Below are 17,920 nucleotides of genomic sequence, written 5' to 3' on the forward strand. Positions count from 1 at the left end.
AAACACAATACGCAGAGGAGCTGGGAAACAAACAGAGGTATATGAATTTTATCTTGGTGTATGTCCAGACTGGAGCCCTGGCATGTGAGAGTGCTTCTTACCTTGGAGGACACAATCCTGTTATCACAGAACTTGGGTGGGATGAAAGCCTCATTGGTGGAAGATGACCGATGACCAACATAGATAGTCCGACTGTCGACTCTTCTTTCATCACCGCCAAGCTGGAGGATGGAGCAGCGGAGGGGGGTGGAGATGAGAAGAGATAAAAGAGAAAAAGAGAAAGGAAAGAGAGGACATGTTAGTAATTCTAAGTACGTCTCTTCACCTAAAACAGAGATTAAACATTGAACTGGCCTGGTTAACTCTAACAAAATATAAAATGCTTATCATACAAGAAACAAGAATCACTTGAAGGTAAGCCAAAATTTGACCCACTAACTGCAGCATGGGGGATGTAGAATAAATCAGTGAAAACAAAAGACTTGCTTTATGGTGCATTGTTATTTCAGGTGCAGCAAATCCACAACGATCGCAAAGGATTTGTTGTGACCATAAAAAGTCTTACAGTCTGACGAGGCCTAAATTCCACCCACAGGTCAAGAATTAAGAGATTAGATTTTCTACTGTGGCGCAAAAAAATTAAAAAGACTCAAAAAGCACTCAGCTGTTGAGCACAAGCCAGTAACTCCAAGAGGGGACAAAGAAAAGTATGACAAGGGTCAGCGGGCCAAAATGGTGATTGTGTGAGGGCTATAACTTAATTTCTTCTCTCCCAGGTGGTCACTCATCGATGATAGACGAGTCATAAATGCGGGAAGCCAGGAGAAAAATGCTGTGCTCAGATTTATGCCGTGTTGTTGTGATGCAGATGGCAGGGCGATATGTGCACACACATACACACACACACACACACACACACACACACACTAGCCAAAATGTGTTCAGGAAGCGGGTCAGGAGCCAGAGACACGCTGGACGTCCCTCAACATGAGGTGGCCGGGGCATTCCTCTCCCATAAAAGGTAGGTAGGATGAATCACTGAGCAGGGCAGGGGAGCCAGGTTGTTGTCTTAACTTTACAGACGCTCTCTTTGCGTAAATATCACATCAACAGTATAAGTGATGACACAAGTAGGAGCTGAAGAAATTGTCAGGTAGGACCTTTTCCTTTTTGAAATTAAAATCAGTTTGCCGCACTGCGTGGAGTTGATTGGGTTCATTCTTCTGTGTGTGGAGTAACCTGAGGCTGCAACTACACATCGCTTCTTAACTATAAGTGGAGACATTCATGCATTAATATTCTTTTTGGCTTTTGAAGTGTCTAAACATATTGTTCTGTGAACTATTATCAAGAACTGTTAGATTTTCATATCAACAGAGTGGCTAAGAAACGGGATTTCATTTGGATCAGTCATGTCTGAATAATGCTGTGTGTTTAATAAGGGCAATAGCAATACAGATCCAGTATATAATATAAGTGCATCACTAGATTCACCGTCTTATAGTCCCAATGAAACACACGGAAGAGCATCTTTAGCTCTGACGCATTTCCCAGTGAAATACTTGAGTGGTGTACAGTTACAACGATTGAACCGGGGGTCGACAGATCCGATTATCTGTATCTGTGTTTTATTTTAATGATCGCCAATAAAATTAATTAATGTAAAAGTTTGCACCAGCAAAAACCAGGGAAGGCAGTCTGCAACACAAGGAGCTTTTTGTATTTATTCATTTTTTCAATTTAAATTTTCACTGAACTTAATTTTTAAAAAAAGTTGCTGGGAACTTGCTGTTTATGACATTGAAAGTTTCAGTTTTGATAAAACATTTGCTAAAGGCATTTAAACAAAGTTCTGTGATGGAGTTATCGGTTATCAGTCTCAATAAGTAATATTAATATGTACTGGTAAAGGCCCTAAAAAAACAATAATGGTTGACCCCTTGATTGAACCACTAAAAAGTGGGCAGGCTTTGAGTTTCGTGGGACACAGAGCTACAGTGGACTGTTGGCTCCACACACTTCCCTCACCATTAGATCACGAGGTGGATGATGGAGACCTCTGCGACATTGTTTCAAAAATCAAACACACAACTTGTAGTGTCTCTCTTTATATTTCTCTGTTAGTTACTACAACCCACAGACAATGAAGTGCTGTTTTGTATGACCGGTGTAGCTAGTCACCCAAAGTCTCAGTGCAGGATGAGTCATCAAATATATAGTTTCACCTGGTTTAACATACAGAGAAAAGATGGATTTGATGAAAAAACGTTCGGATGCTGACTTTTTGACATATTTGGGACACAGGATTAAAACTGGGAAAACTTATTTATGTGGGACTTTAAATGAGATCCTAAAAGAGTCCAAACTGAGCACAAGCATTACATTTTTGTGTCCTAGAGAGAGCAGCCCAGAAAACTTGGCCTACGCTGTTCTCTCAATGGCCTCAATTTCTATTCCTGACATCCCACACACAAGGAATTCTGAGGCTTTGGGTGGACAGCCACGAGGGCTGGAGTATCATGATAGCGACAAAGCCAGTACACTGGATCAGCCAGAGCCACTACACCCTTTGATTGTACCTTCTCTTCTTTCTTATCCTCAAGCGTGTTCCTAATCTCACCATGCTGAAGACCATTCCCACTTCTCTAAAGGGTAAACTAAGTGATTGGTCAATAAACATCTGTAAGATATAATGATAAGCTGCTGGCCTTTTAAAGCACCAAATCAAGTAATATCTATTTTATCTGAATACGTGTCAGTCTGTCATTTTTATTCCACAATTAAGGAAGGAAGTAGGCTTCAAGAGATCCCGATAAAAGCCTCTATTGAGCAATCTTGAGGTCATGTTCGAAAATCTGAGGTATTTCAGGGAAATTATGTTGCTGACAGTATTTTCGTCTTTTCTGTCTGTGCATCATATGGATTCATAGTCATTCAGCCTGTCTAAACACAGATTAACCAAGACTTAAGTTTAAGGCAAGACGATGAATGTGTCATCTATATAAAACAGGCTTCATATCTGTGACACCTCACTGATTTTATCACCACGGTTCATGACATTTTTACAATGTTTGCCCTCAGCTCTGAGCTGACAACAATTGTATTTGCTGTTGTAATTAATTTAATAATTAGCAGTGATAACTGGTGTAAATCACAAGTTCCATCATGATACAAAATTACAGAGATTTTTTTGGACATCATATGATAAGTGGTGATATTATGAAGTTTCCTGTGGTTAGGAAGGAGGTGTGCTTAGATGGAAATGATGACACAGATGTAACCTGGGAATTTCAAAATAAAGGCATACCTTAAAGATGTTTCTATGTATTGATGTTTTCACTTTACATTAGTGATAATGGAGTGTTGATCACTATATCATATGTCGATTCAGATCAGTGCATAATTACCCAGCCCTCACTCTTCCTCGATTAAACCCACTTCTATTTTCAAACTGACAAAATGGGCTTACATGGATATGGGGTGGTGGAGGGAGAGACCGCCCCTGAACAAATTATTTTTTAACGAGCCTTTCTACCGCAAACAAGCTGCATAGTGTCATGTGCAATCCTGTGATGTTAACTTGTTTTCTAGACTACCCCCTGTGTTAGCATCAAGGTTTAAATTATGCTCAGGAAATGGGACGTGGCTTCCGGTGAAGCATCGCTGTCACAGTGAGGCATTTCAGCCAATATAACTTGAAGAAATTTTATCTTCCCCATCAGCAAGTTTATACACACTTCATGAATACGTCTAATATTTTTATGTATGATCCTTCTCTGGCACTGACACTTACTTTCTGACATAAATCAATGCTGAAAAAAAACCTGAAAAATAAAAGAGAAAATATTTTCATGCTTTATGCACCAGTAGAAACAGGTGTGGTATGCAAGTACCTAGATCAATGAGTAAAAATGAAAATTTCTATATCTCAATTAATATATATTTATGGGTCGTCCAAACTTGTCACACAGCGAGAGAAACCAGTGGCACAATTTTTTACAATTTATTCAATATTAACATTATTTCAAATGGTGGTTGTATTAGTGCATGGTCTATGACACTCGAATAAAGTGACAAACTGAAAGTCAGAGTCAGCATCTGCAAAACAAGCTTGTGCATGTTCCTAACTATCATGCTTTTTTCCTCCGAAACCCCAAAACATTATCCAAGTGAAGACCCTTCCAGCCAGCTCTTAGATGCAGTTGCACTCTTAGCTCAAGTACAAGTTGTGCAGCTCTTACTGTGCCTGTAAATTATTAAGGTTCTGCAGGCAGGAGATCTGCTTCATCTAATACAAAGGCCAGCAACATGTGGGTTGAGGGGACAAATTACCATGAACATCTGATCCTGGACGAGTGCCAGTGAGCGTGTGAATTACGGCCACCTGGACAGCGAGCTGCCCAACGTCTGTTGCAGACAAACAAGAGGTTAGATCAAAGAACAGCCCCAAACACTTGGAAGCTAAATTTATGCATGCTGGGACAAAAACACAGCCTGCATAACTCCAGTTTGTGCAATAATTTGGTTCTCATTAACAGTCAGATAACACAAAATAAATTCCTTGTCTTAATTTCGAAATATTTCCCATCGTTTCTCCAGTCCAGACAAAAGAAGGGCGCCAACAGGCTTACATAATGCTGCCTTATGCATGAGCAGCCATGTTCACACCTCAGTATGGCTGTCAAATCTCCCATCCCCTACCCGCCCGGCACACACTGACACTCCTTCAGCAGGACCGGACGGACCGGGCTGCCAGAGGATGAAGGGGGAGAGTGGGAGGAAAGAAGTGTGAGAGAAAAGGAAGTACAACGGCATCCAAGGACACAAGCACATCCAGGTTCTCTTTATCAAACAACAACCAGCCCCCAGGAGGAGAAGTAAGCCAAGGACACCCCCATAGACTACTTTGTTCATTTATTTGAATCAGATGCTGAGTTTCTGGCAGTTATCCTTCCTCTGTGTAAGTGCCATCTACAAATGTACAAGCAGTATTCCAGATATGCAATACAGCAAGCACCTAATGTAACATAAGGAGACAATGTAGGTGCAGAAAAAGCAATCATGTACAAAGGGCTGTGCACGCAAAATACATAATGCAAGTAGGAACAATTTACAAAACAAATTAGTTTTGAGTCAAAGGACCTGCAGAGGGCTCTGGCTTGAAGATTCAGGGTTACAGGTCACACAGTCAACAGTATTCATCGGCTGGCTTCCGCTAATGCCAATCTTTCACCTGTGCCCATCTCTTTAGGAATTGATTATGCACATGAGGCATGCTAATGCACAGTTTCAAGGGCGCAGGCCTTTTGGATAAATAAAAACTACAGCAACATTGCTGCAAAAAGCTCTGGGCCTTAAAGGGGATTCTTAAATAGAAATGTTGGCACCTACACACACAGTCACACATAATTCATGTTGAAAATGAGATTCTATATAAAATGAGGAAGCAGTCCATGCCCTGGGGTCCTAAAGATAAGAAAAGAACCATTGAATCGCCATTGATTTAGTGGCAAATTCACTGTAAAATATAACGAGGGTCAGACCATGAGGCACGGTCCATTTTTGAGCTATTACGTGATGGCAATGCTCATCTTAAAAATAGTGAGCTAAAGGCTGAACAAGTAATGCCAATGTAAAGAAAAAATAGAAGTGATTGCATTATCTATACCTCATTGTCAAAGGTCAAACGCAGCCATTCGATGCAAACGATGTTAGCAAGTAAAAAAGAGACCAAGAGAGTCAAGTGCCAGTATGTCAATAGCAAGCAGCAGATTCACCGTTGATGAAAAAGCATCGGCTAAGAAATAAGAATGGAGATCAATAACGCAAACATCCAATGCTCAATTGAGCTGAGATGTTATTGCTCAGTCAGAAATAGATGGTGCATTAGAGAATCGAGTGAGTCTGAAACTTTACATTAAATCATGCTCTAAATGAAATTATGCACAGATTGTGAAACAAGCACTGGATGGGACGGTGGGGGGAAAGGTGCTTCACTGAGAGCAAGGGAGGGGGGGGATGTAAGACTGCATTCAGCTACTGCCAAACTCCCAATGATGACTCGGGTCTGATGACACTGCGTCCTGTCACACCATCTCACTATTCAGTGACTATCCCGCTTTGTCACAATCTGCATGCTGTTAGCCAAACAGACACACTGGGTAACCAGAAAGTACAAGATCACATACACTGTAACACAATCCATCACAACAGACACAGACAACCTCTGTGTAACTTTAAATCATAATTTGCGCCCTAGACTGTGGTGTTGTAAAGGACGGCATTACATATCCTCTATATATGACAACAATGTGGACAAACAACTGGAAGAAGTCTTATAAAAGAAAAGGGATATTTTAAGTAAAGTAGTATTTATTGCTGGAATAATAGATTCAGTTGCACAACATGTTTGTCACTGGGTGTAAACAGCCAGTAAGATGCATCGTCTCAGTTCAAAAACCTGTCAGCACCTGTAATCTAAGTAGGATGTGTAATGTAAATAACCACAATGCAATTCACCCTGTCAAATATAATCTCAGTTGACTGACTATGGGCAATGTGGGCACTGCAGAAGTTAAGTCAATGCACTATAAATTAGGGCTGTAACTAACAATTTTTAGGATCATTAACTGTTTATTTGATTAATCCCTGTTTTGTTTAGTCTATGAAATGATAGAAGAAAGTGCTTAAGATATCTAAAACTGAGAAAAGCAGTGCTAAAATATCCAAAACAGAGAAAAGCAATTCTGAGATACATAGCGAGTTCTTTATCGGAAGATTGTCTCAATGCAAAAACATCAAAAGTCTGCAATTTAAAACCCAATTCTCAACATTATGGTTGTCATGATCTATGGATAATGTTAGCAGCCAAGCTTTGGAGACCAAGGAGACCTTATAAGAAACGTGTATAAAACACTATCTGGTGGGGTTTATGCATTATTAATATCATGACATGATATGATCATTGACTTTAGCCTCGGTTAATAGGCAAATATTATTCATTATTGTTACATAGCGAGTTAACCAGTGTATTAAACTACCTAAAATCACTTTAGATCAGTGGTTACAGCGCTCACCTGCTTCTCTGTTTTGGAGCTTTTAAACCAATGGCATAGCATTAAAATTCAAGAAAGGATGGTTCACACTCACAAAAAAGTCTTCAGAGTAAAAATGTATTTTTCAACTTTTTTAAAATTATTTTTATATTCTGTGCAGATGTACTCCCCAAAAAATCGCCCCCATAATTCTACAAGGATTTATTCATTTCAAATAGAGCTATTTAAGTCTTCTGGTGAAAATTCCTGTATTTTTTTTATAATATCGCTATATATATTGCAGAAAAAAATAGCAATGTCAGCTTGTTTTTGATATTGTGAGGCCCTAATCAAGATTCATCAATATTTTTTTTATAATTGCAATACAGCTCTCAGATTTGAAAAACTACTCTTACAACAATGAATCATTATCAAAAATAATTGCCATTAATTTGCTGTTATTCTACTTCTTGATTTATCTAATAATTGTTTCTGCTCTAAAAATAACTTAAATAAGCCCAAAGTAAGTTAGATGCAGTAGTTGTGGGGGGCAACCTGCAGTAGGGAGATTCCTGTCAGAATAACTCACCTAATTCATGTTTTAAGATTCTTAATGCATAGGACCGGACAATATGGAGAAAATAAAACATGCCGTATTTTTGACCGGATATCTCAATATTGACATTGAGCCAATATTGTCGGGTTGACTATTGGTGCTTTCAGAAAATATTGACACGGTGAGTTTTTGATAAATAATCATCAGTGTTGTAGACATGATGACTAAGTGGGTAAAGGCTCATTTTAGGATGGATCACTGTGAAAGGATCACTTTACTGGCATGCATGCTTTAAAATCAGGAAAAGACGACACTTATAATATTACTACATCCACAAGCTATGAGGAAATGTTTTATCATATCAAAATATCAATGCTGATGCTGATATATTGCCAAGCCCTACCCATACAACCACTGTTATCGAAGTGGTTTTAGCATTCAGGACTCGTCTGGACAGCAAAGTGCTCTAATCTTTTGTTGTTAAGCTCCCTGTCAAAGTGTAACTGAAGCGTGTCTCCAACAGCATACACGTGTATCTCCAGCCAAGATGTGTTCGGTGTCAAGCAAGTGAAATTGACAAGCATCTCTGAGCAAACAGCAAACAAAGATGCTACCAGGATGCACAGAAGCAAAAAGGCCAGTGACAGCAGGTGTGGCATCGGCACAGGGAGCGTTATTTACCTCGACGCGCACTGATTTTGAGGTCAAACAGAATCGATGCTGTAACTTACTCTTACAAAAGTGCTGAACCAATTTGAGAAAAAGCTCAAAAGAATACAGCGGGTTAAAGCTCGTCTGCTCATGGGGTTTTGTGACTTGGGCATAGTCGAGGAAAACACACAGGCTCATTCAGCACGGAATGCAGGAGCTGTGCCATTAAGCTTTAAAAAAATCCACTCAGAAAATCTGCTTAAACACGTTTAATGAGGTGTGAGGGAGCTGTGTGAAGAGGAGAGAGCGCTGGGGACCTGTGCTTGTACTTCTTTATGTCCTGCACGTGTACTAATAACACTCGGCGCTACACTGAGAACGACAGATTCGTTGTTAAGTCCGTGTTCCCGTTTGACCTCAGAATCCATTTCATGTAATTCTCTGTGCAGAATGAACCAAGTACAGTCTAATTCCTCATTGAGTTGTAGCAAGTGCATGAGAAGAGTGGGCTGAAGAGTGTGGGAGGCTCAGTCCTTTATCACATTCAACTACTTAACAACATCTGCTTCAGCTGCATCTTATCTCTCATATCGGGTTTTATGATGTCGCTCTCAGCTTAAGTGGATTCATCACAGGTCAACCTTATCTGCCTGTTAATGCAGTACATATTAGCAGTTTTTCCTCGCGCCAGATACAGGAGAAGGCACAAGACGGAAAGCCCCGAGAGAAGATCTATGACATTAAAGCTACGCCTAAACATCAAATGATGTTCTGAGAGTAATGGAATGAATAAACGCCTAACCGTTGCAGGAAATGTTGATGACAACAGTAAAAACAGCCTAACTGCAACATAAAGTTGCTATTATGACAGGCTGAATAGAGTTGAGTGATGAATGTTTGAATGCGAGGGGAAAGATGCATGCGTTGAGTCAAAGCCGTTAGTCACTGCAGTACTCTATCTGGCACTCGCCTCTCTTTCTTGTCAGCCCACTTGCCTGTCCTCTTCCAGCATGCTCACTCTGTCTCACTAATTGTAACTCTCTCAGTTTTGATTACACATCCAAGCACTCATTGCCGGGGCTGCAGAGAATTTACAGAGGCTACGTTGTCGTTTGATGAAAATATAGACACCTTGATGTCATATCAGACTGTTTAAAAAGTTTGTCACTACAGTGACTTTGAGAAGTTGAACCTCTTAGATGCATTTTGCTGTGCTACAAACGAGTTGTTAATAAAGCCATTTCACACAGGCTAATTTGTCTAATTTCAGCAGAAAGATGCCTTGCTTTATTTAAGTGTACCAGATATTCAATACATATTTAATCACCGAAAACCCTATTCTCATATCAAGCAGCTTACTCCATACAGTAAGACCAGAGAGCAATTGTCTCTCAGGTTGCACAATAAAGCAAGACATAATTAAAATTACACTATGACCAAGTGCATTATCCGAATCTCAGGAGCAGCAATTTTTTTTTATAAAAGTAAAATGTGTCACAGCATGTCATTATAAATGATGCATTGTGGTGCTACAGAGATGCACTGGCCTACAAAACCATATTCCTGTTGTGTTTGGTACAGACCACAGCAAAAATGTTTTTTTTTCAGTGAAAACTGAATTACCATTATCACTAAAACTGTGACTCATATCACCATTGCAATATCCAGGGTTCCCGCACATTTTAAAAACTGACTTTTTAAAACTTCTCCATAATACTCATCCCATTTCCAGGATTTTAGATAAAAATGGGTAGGCTTACATAGCGATGCATAAAGTTCACAAAAGCAACCATATCCAGACGACTAAAGCCTAGGTGCTGGACAAAAGATAATACAAGATGAAGATGATAACAATACTGATGAAGCACATGTGGCCCTCAATGGTAATTATATTAAATATTCATGGGCTATAATCTACACTTTGGATTTTCTTCTCTTATTCAGCGAAACAGCCATTAATTATTACACATGCACTTCTCAGGCATTTGCTGATAAACACACAAGCACCTGCTAACTTAACTTGCTTGTTAGATAATCTCGCCACCACCTAGCTGCACATACGGCCACTTTGCAAAACATCAAAGCCACACCCATTTTTGGAGGACAGAAAATTTAAGATCCAATCAGACACACATTACATAAAAAATGTTAATTATACTCAGAAGAAACTGCAACAATTAATTCATCACATACAACATGATTCCATGACTTTTTCAAAATTTTCCTGATTTTTCGAATTTCATGACTTATTAGTTAATTAATTTAATACCATTATATCCAGGCCTGGGAAACAAGTTTGAGGGGTTTGTTCCATAACTTTTCTTTGACCATGGGAACCCTGAATATTCGCAAAATAATGGCAGCATTATTTTTTTGGCATATCATGTAGCCCTACTTGTCTCATTGGAAAATAGCGTTATATGCCTTCTTTAGGTTACAATGAGACACTTTTATATTTTTTAGCCTTCCATCTTTATATTAAAACAACATCATTAACAGGTGGGTGCACATCATCACCAGAACAATCTTAAAATTTGTTTTTGGGTTGGTTGGCTGCAGAGTTTTTCCATACTTTGAGGCTACCAAATCAAGAAAAAAAGCAGATCATAGTGAACGTAGAACAGGTGTTACCTCCATCATGGATCCACCAATACTTGGCCTTTGGCATAGTCTACAGAGTCCATATCAGAGGCTACTCTCTGCTCTGCCCGCTGTGTGCACACAGTGATGAATGGCCCCACAGAGTAATAATAGTCCAACTTGAACTGAGGGCTGATCCTAAGGAGCTGTTGTGGATAGGCAAAGGCTCATTGTTCTACCAGCATCCCCGCAGCTGTACGAGACACAGAGTGTACTGTACGACGGGCTGGTACTGGCCTACATTACAACGTGTCCCTCGACAATGGGGAGGAGGGGAAACTCATCTAGACCTCGTACTGGGAGCTGCTTCCTCAATCATTCGGTTGCCTCAGAAAACCGCAGACAGATATTGTGCTAACTCATTTTTGCAACCCCTACAGTCTACTGACGACTGTTAAAACATCCAAAAAACAGTTTTGTGATGAGATAGCAGGTGGCCACGAGGAAAAAGTTTGTGTGCAATATGAAACGAATCATAGGCAGGAGACCCGTGAGCAGTGTGGAAATCTACCTCAGCTATAGTTTAACACAAGAGAAGATGATTAAAAAAGAAAGAGAAAAAAATGGCTGTGGACATTACCACAGGAAATGGGTAAGGAAGTCACGCTCTGCTGACAGATGTCACTAGGCCATTTGTATATCTGTTCTGTTCATGCTGTTCCTCAAAACAGAGCCTTACACAGACCAAATAGAAGACAAGAACGACGTCTAAACTTGACAAAACAAACCTTGGAAGAAGCCTGCAGTAGACAAGTTATTTTTTAACTGGTTTATAGTCTTAAAGCTTTCACTTAGTGAGCCTTTGGTTTTGCTTTAGAGATTATACAGTATGTTACTCCAGATTGAACTTTGTCCCCGTAGCTACCATACTTTGGACACGTTAGCTCAGTAAATCCTGTGCAGAATGACAAAAGTGAACTGGCTTCTTATGGAGAAAACCTCCACGCTTTGTGCTTTAAGTCCAGGCAAAGTGAGCACATTTCGAGCAACAGCCTAGTCACACTTTAATCTATAATTAAAGAGAATTTAAAGCAGCGTAGCCATAAACGGAGTATGTTTTTTCCAGGCAAGTGCACATATGCTCTGTGCTCCTTTTTTGTTTGCGTGTGTGTGACAAATCATCAGTTGCTTAGATGAAGGTGCTTGATCCAGCTGTTTTTTTCTATGTATGGGTGGTAACTTAACTAAACTGCGAAACACGAAGGCCCCCACCACGTCTGGCTGAGAGCCATGCAATGCCAACAAAAATGCATTTACAGTGCATTCTAATGGTGCTGACAAGCTTTAAAAATCTCCATCTCAGCGGCAGCCCTGACATTATCTTTAATAATGTACCGAGCTACACTGGCTGTAATTGCTATTCAATTAATTATCCTAAGACACTGCATGCAAGGGCAACGGGTCTAATGACAAAAATCAATGTGCCTCTTTCCTTCTTCTGCTCAGAGGGCATGGTTGATTTGGGGTTGGGGTTTTTCTCAGCAAGCGTTTCCTCCCACTGAACTGTGACCACATTAAAAAGACTCATTTTTCTCCCTGTGACTAGGCTACACCGCCTGGCGAGCTGGGAGTTTTGTGGTGGAGATAATCATTGTAGGCTGGTGCTTAACCTAGGTGTTCATGCCAGTGTGGGAGGGAGCGCGTTCATATGTCTTCTAGCGCTCGTTAAATCCTCACATGGACTTTGCTGTTCCTCTTCTCTCTGTCAGCGAGTACCCTATCATTTCAGGTGACAATAAAAAAAAACCCGGGATGACGAAAACATCACAGATGCTGCCGTCTGTCCTCCTCCCTCCCTCCGTGCTCAGACACAGAGAATGAGACATAGACACAGACGGCAAAAAAAAAAAAAAAACATCCCCCCACACATCTCAGCATTCTCTTCACATCTCACTGCGAATGCTCTCTGGGTAATGCTAGAGCTGGAGCATGGCACAGAAAATCTCTGGATGAGCCTTTATACATATATGGATGACGAGGATGCATTCTGAGTGCCGCTAGCCTGGCGAGGGTCAGGAAAAGGAGGAGCGATGTGAGGAGAATTCAAAATAAATGAAGCAACCTGAATTATTTAGAGGTACAAACTGAGAATTCAACCTAGCTTTTAAAAGGAAGTGGAAAATTGCCACAAAAAGCCATCCGTGGTCCCCTTGTATCCAACCTGACCCGCCCACTCCACTGTGAACCGTTACAAGATGCCTGAAAGAGTCTGTCCATTAGGTGGGGAAAGAGATGGAGACGAGAGAAGAGGCTACAGGTCCACCCCCCTCGGTTTCACTCCAGTTTCTCGGGTTTGAGTCACGCAGGGCTTTCCGTTCTCCCCCACTATATTTCATCAGCCCGCTATCCCACAGCCGGGCCGTTTATTCCTTCACACTGCCTCCCTCCCCACACTAAATGTATTTATTATCCTGCTGTGTGTTGCAGATGAGCTCCTTTGGCTGGGTTTCCATTACTGGGCAGAGTGCAGGAGACCAGATGGAGAGAGGAAGGAAGAGAAAGAAATCAGAGTAAGCAATTCTGTTCGCAAGCCAATTCACGGCGCAAGACTAATGGCGGCAAAACCGAGCGCAGCTCCAATCAATACGCATCTCTCCTAATCAAACAGTGCTGATAAATCAAATGCTCCTGCATGCCTTGAATGCACTGTGGCCTTCGGATGGCACTCTTAACCTAACTGCTCACCCAAGAGTGACGACTCTGTTGGAGGACTCTTGTATCTCACTGGTTAACAAAATCCCCTAATGCCAGTCGCAGCTGCCCCATAGGATTTTAAGACATTTCTTGGACTTCAGGACTTTTCTAGAATTTTAGGACATTTCTAAAATAGCAGGAAGTTTCTAGTATTTTAGGACATTCTTAGGATTTCAGGATATTTCTAGGATTTCAGAAAGCTTTTGGGGATTTTAGAATATTTGTAGCACTTTAGAGCATGTCTAGGATTTTAGGACTTTTCTTAGATTGTAGGACATTTCAATGGTATTTAGGACATTTCTAGAATTTTAGGAAGTTTCTGGGGATTCTAGGACATTTTCAGGACAGTAGGACTTTAGGCCAGGACATTTCTAGGGTATCAGGATGTTTCTAGGATTTTAGGATATAGTGGCTTCGATAGGACTTCTGTCAGGGGGTTAGGGGGATCCTCCACTGGCACTTTTTTTGAATAACAAGCTCTATTTTGATGCTGTTTTATGCACTCTGGCACCCAATGTGTACTAAATGTACAAAAACAAGACTGACTGGTGTGCGATATAAAAAAACACAAGTTGGAGCATTCTGAGGCATTGCAGCAAGAACGAAATACAGTAATGAAAAAAACATCAGGTAAATTTGACGTTACAAAGGGCCTATAATGCTGGAAATTAGACTCAGTGCCCCCCCCCCACAGCTGCAGGTCAGATGGATGTAATGTATTGTATAGCAGCAGCTACAAAAACATCCTCTTTTTATTGCTGAACAAACATTAGCTTCCCCTGGGAAGAGTGATACCAGATAGTCACTGAAAATACATTCAACCTTGTGTGTTTACATTAGCACAAAATCCCCTTAATGTGAAGGTGTGTGTAGTCAGTGTGCATGGATATTTCTTGCACTGTAGTTGTGTTAGTGCGCAGGTGCAGGTTTGTGTGTAAATCTCAGACCTGCGATTGCGCTTAGTTGACCTGAGAAACAGGTTTACAGAGCCCTGGGGCTTCCAAACGCATTTGACATGCAATCCTTCAAACCCCTCTCACATAACAACATCTCCTGCCAGGTGTACTAGTGCTTGGGTCACAGTCAAGTAAAGACAGATCTGAGACTGGCAGGAGCCAGTGCATCAGCCTGCAGCAGGATGGATAGGCTGAGGAGAGATGGAGAGGGGGGCAGAAAGGTGAAGAGGGGAAGCGAGAGGGGAGGACCCGAGTGGTGCTGCTCCCTGAGCTGAGGTTAGAAAATATTTAAGATTTCCCTTCCCTGCTATGAAACATAGCTGAATTAGCATGAGTTACCTCCTCCAAATAAGAACCTCCCTTCAAAAGGTATACTTTAAAGCAGCATCAGACCAAAAGAGAAAGCTCTCAAATCATCAAATGTTCCTGCTCTATGTTGTGGAAATAAACTGCAAATGTCATGACAACACTGAGTGTTTATGAACAAAATCTGAAACCACGGGGAAATAACTGAAGGCGAGAATCATTGAACCGTCCTTTGATTTGAGCACATTTCGGCATGTTATTTTAAAATGCTGCCGAGACAAAGGGCGTTACAATATTTAAACGCTCTTCAGCTCGGGCCTAAATAAACCCAAGAGGCTGTAGTTAAAACGCAATGCTACTATTTGGTGCATGATGCTAAATTAAAACGACGATGACACACTTATATTTCACAATGGAAATGTGAATTACAACCATGAATCAGCCAAGCGAACTTCTCTTTTTTTCACTTTTAAGTGATATTTGTGTTTCATTGTGATTTTCTAAAGCTGCCAGCAACTAATATTTTTTTTTAATCGTCAGTTAATCTGCCTGAATAAATAAATATTCAAAGATATTCAGTTTACTATCATATAAGACAAAAAGCAATACATTCTCACAATATACAAGATGCAAGTAAAGAATATTTGGCATTTTTCCCTAAAAAAGGACAATGATGAACTGATTAGCAAAATACTTGTTTAGAGGCAACAAAGGAGGATTTGTGGTTTGTAAAAATTCATAGCTGGCTCCTCTTCCTTTGCTCTTAGATGCGTGCTTTTGATCAGGTATCTGATCGCCAGTTTTTATAAGCCTCATTAAGACCTGGCAGTAACATGCATCCTGGGAGATCCAATCACAGGTGGACAGCTCAAAGGGCTCTGATGCATCTCCACATGCATCTCAAGTGACTACTTGAAATCGAATCTCACTACCCCGCTCTGTGCAAATAAATGCAAATAAATGTTTATGCAAATAAATGCATTTCCGAGCAAATAAACACATACATCATTTCTGTTTGCAAAGACCAAACAAGTTCTTGTTTTTCCGAATGTCCTCATTGTGGTGCATTTATACCTGTACTTTATACCTGTGAACGGATCATCCAAAACACATGTTAATGTCAGGTATGAACAGGGCCAGAGAGTCCAAAGCTATTCAAAGAAGGCTGACACACACTCTTTGACCCCCTGGAAGCTATGGGGTACGACATGTGCGCAGTGTAACTGGAGCTGTGATGTTGAAGGGTTACAACAGACAACACTAGAAATAAAAGGATGGTGTCGGGTGCTCTTGGGGTGTGCTCTTTTTAGCCTTTTTGGGTGTGCTCGGCCTGACAGAACTTTTTGGGTACGGTTGAATGGATGGCGGCTTATAAAAAATAGAATGTTTTCATATAGAAAGTCTTTGTTGCCTTTTATTAAGGACCTTCTCAAGAAATGCAGAATTGTCATTTTCACTCATATCTTTACTTTTCGTACAACATATATTCTGACCCAAGGCTGACCACCTGCAGACCAAGCAGTGAAACAAATCAACCACCCCATGTTCTGCGATAATGCGCCAGCAAATTAGGCTTTCGGAAACCGCAAACCAGATTTTACTGCTCATGTGTTGTACCCCGAGGTTATGATGTTATATGACACTAGCTGCTTTGACAGAGTTTGCGCTATAAGGCCGCATCCAACTCCCCTCTTTATAGACGTCATATCTCACTTATGAGTATCCATATCAACTACACAACACAACTTTCCATATCACCCAGTCTTAAGTCCATGCATCATTTTCTAGGAAAGTCCTACTCAAACTGCCCTTAAATGAAGAAAATAAATGACAAATAGCTTCAGCACTATATTCTATTATTGTATAATCCAAACTCAAAGCAATTCCCCGACCATTTCCTGCCTTTGTGCACAGGGTAAGAGCACCTGTCGAGCTTCAGTGTCCTTCATTACTGAGCAGAGGAAGTATTTGCTTCAGTACTACAATGGAGTCAAAACATGAAGCAGAAACTTCACACGTGTGATTTCAGCCGAGCCAGAGAGAAGGAGGAGGCCTTCTGGTTACCATGGTGCAAAAAGAAGATACTGAGGTGCTGCCTGGGTGATGGTGTTTTCATGTGTCGGTGCTGTTCTCCTTGCAGTCAAGGCAGGGGCTCCCACAATGAATACTATCACATTTCCGCCAGGCTCCACCTCTCACAGATCATACTGCTGCCTTCAAGGGCTTCAGCGAACATCAAAGGCAACTGTGTGATTTTGCATTCCTGTCAGAGCATTACAACCTCTGGAGCTTCCCCCCTGATGAAAAGCCCAGCCCCACTCGCTCCCACAGCCATCTTTAATGATTTTCCAAAGACACACTCAGGGTTTAGTGGCACAGTGCATCATAGTGGGAGAGTCAAGTGAGACACATGGAGCCTCCTCAGTGCCTTTTGGTAGGAGCAGTCACACTCTTTCCCCCTCTCCCTCCTCATGATGCACATGTACCCCCTGTGGGCAGGGGGAGGGTGGTGTGAATCAGGAGGCAGAGAGCCAGAGCCTCAGATAACGGCACTGTGTGCATCAATGACAGTGTGGCTGGCTGCCCCGCACAAAATATTATTTACAGCTCACACTGGAGAGAAATTATAGCAGCAATCCTCTCCAGAAGGAGGAAAATCAGCTGACCTGGCAACACTTAGAGAGAGGCCAGAAGGAGGGTCAGGCACTATAATTATTATATTGCTTCCCCTTATTCACTGTCAGTATCTATACTGCTCACATAGCCTGTGGGGGATTCAACCCACTGGTGACAACAGGTTACTGGTGCATAAGAGGATGATAAAGAGGCAGTAAAGGTGGTTTAGCATTTATAAACCTGGCCTTGCAGATAGTTACTCCACTTTCAACTAGCCCACTCATGGTTGATTAATGTATGAGAAGGGCAATGAAACCAATGGATGAACTTTAAAAGGGTAAGCATTAAATTGACCAATCGTGAAATATGATGTCAAAGCAGTTCACGCTGGCAATATACCAACTTCTATATTGAACAAATCCTGTGGCTTGGATGCAAAGCAACATTAGAGCATAGAGGGACTGTAG

General features: G+C 41.1%; 1 protein-coding gene across 1 annotated transcript in view; it reads right to left on the reverse strand.

Moving 5' to 3' along the window:
* atp11c (ATPase phospholipid transporting 11C (ATP11C blood group)) overlaps nucleotides 1–17,920 on the reverse strand; it is a 68,653-nt gene that overhangs the window by 38,548 nt on the left and 12,185 nt on the right. The window contains exon 3 of the mRNA XM_088080952.1: nucleotides 102–221. Within this exon, the coding sequence (XP_087937078.1) occupies nucleotides 102–221 (120 nt within the window). The remainder of the gene's footprint in view (nucleotides 1–101; nucleotides 222–17,920) is intronic.

The sequence above is a fragment of the Plectropomus leopardus genome, chromosome 8 (assembly GCF_026936395.1).
Source record: "Plectropomus leopardus strain MGB_pleo_1.0 chromosome 8, ASM2693639v1, whole genome shotgun sequence".
NCBI lineage: Eukaryota > Metazoa > Chordata > Actinopteri > Perciformes > Serranidae > Plectropomus > Plectropomus leopardus.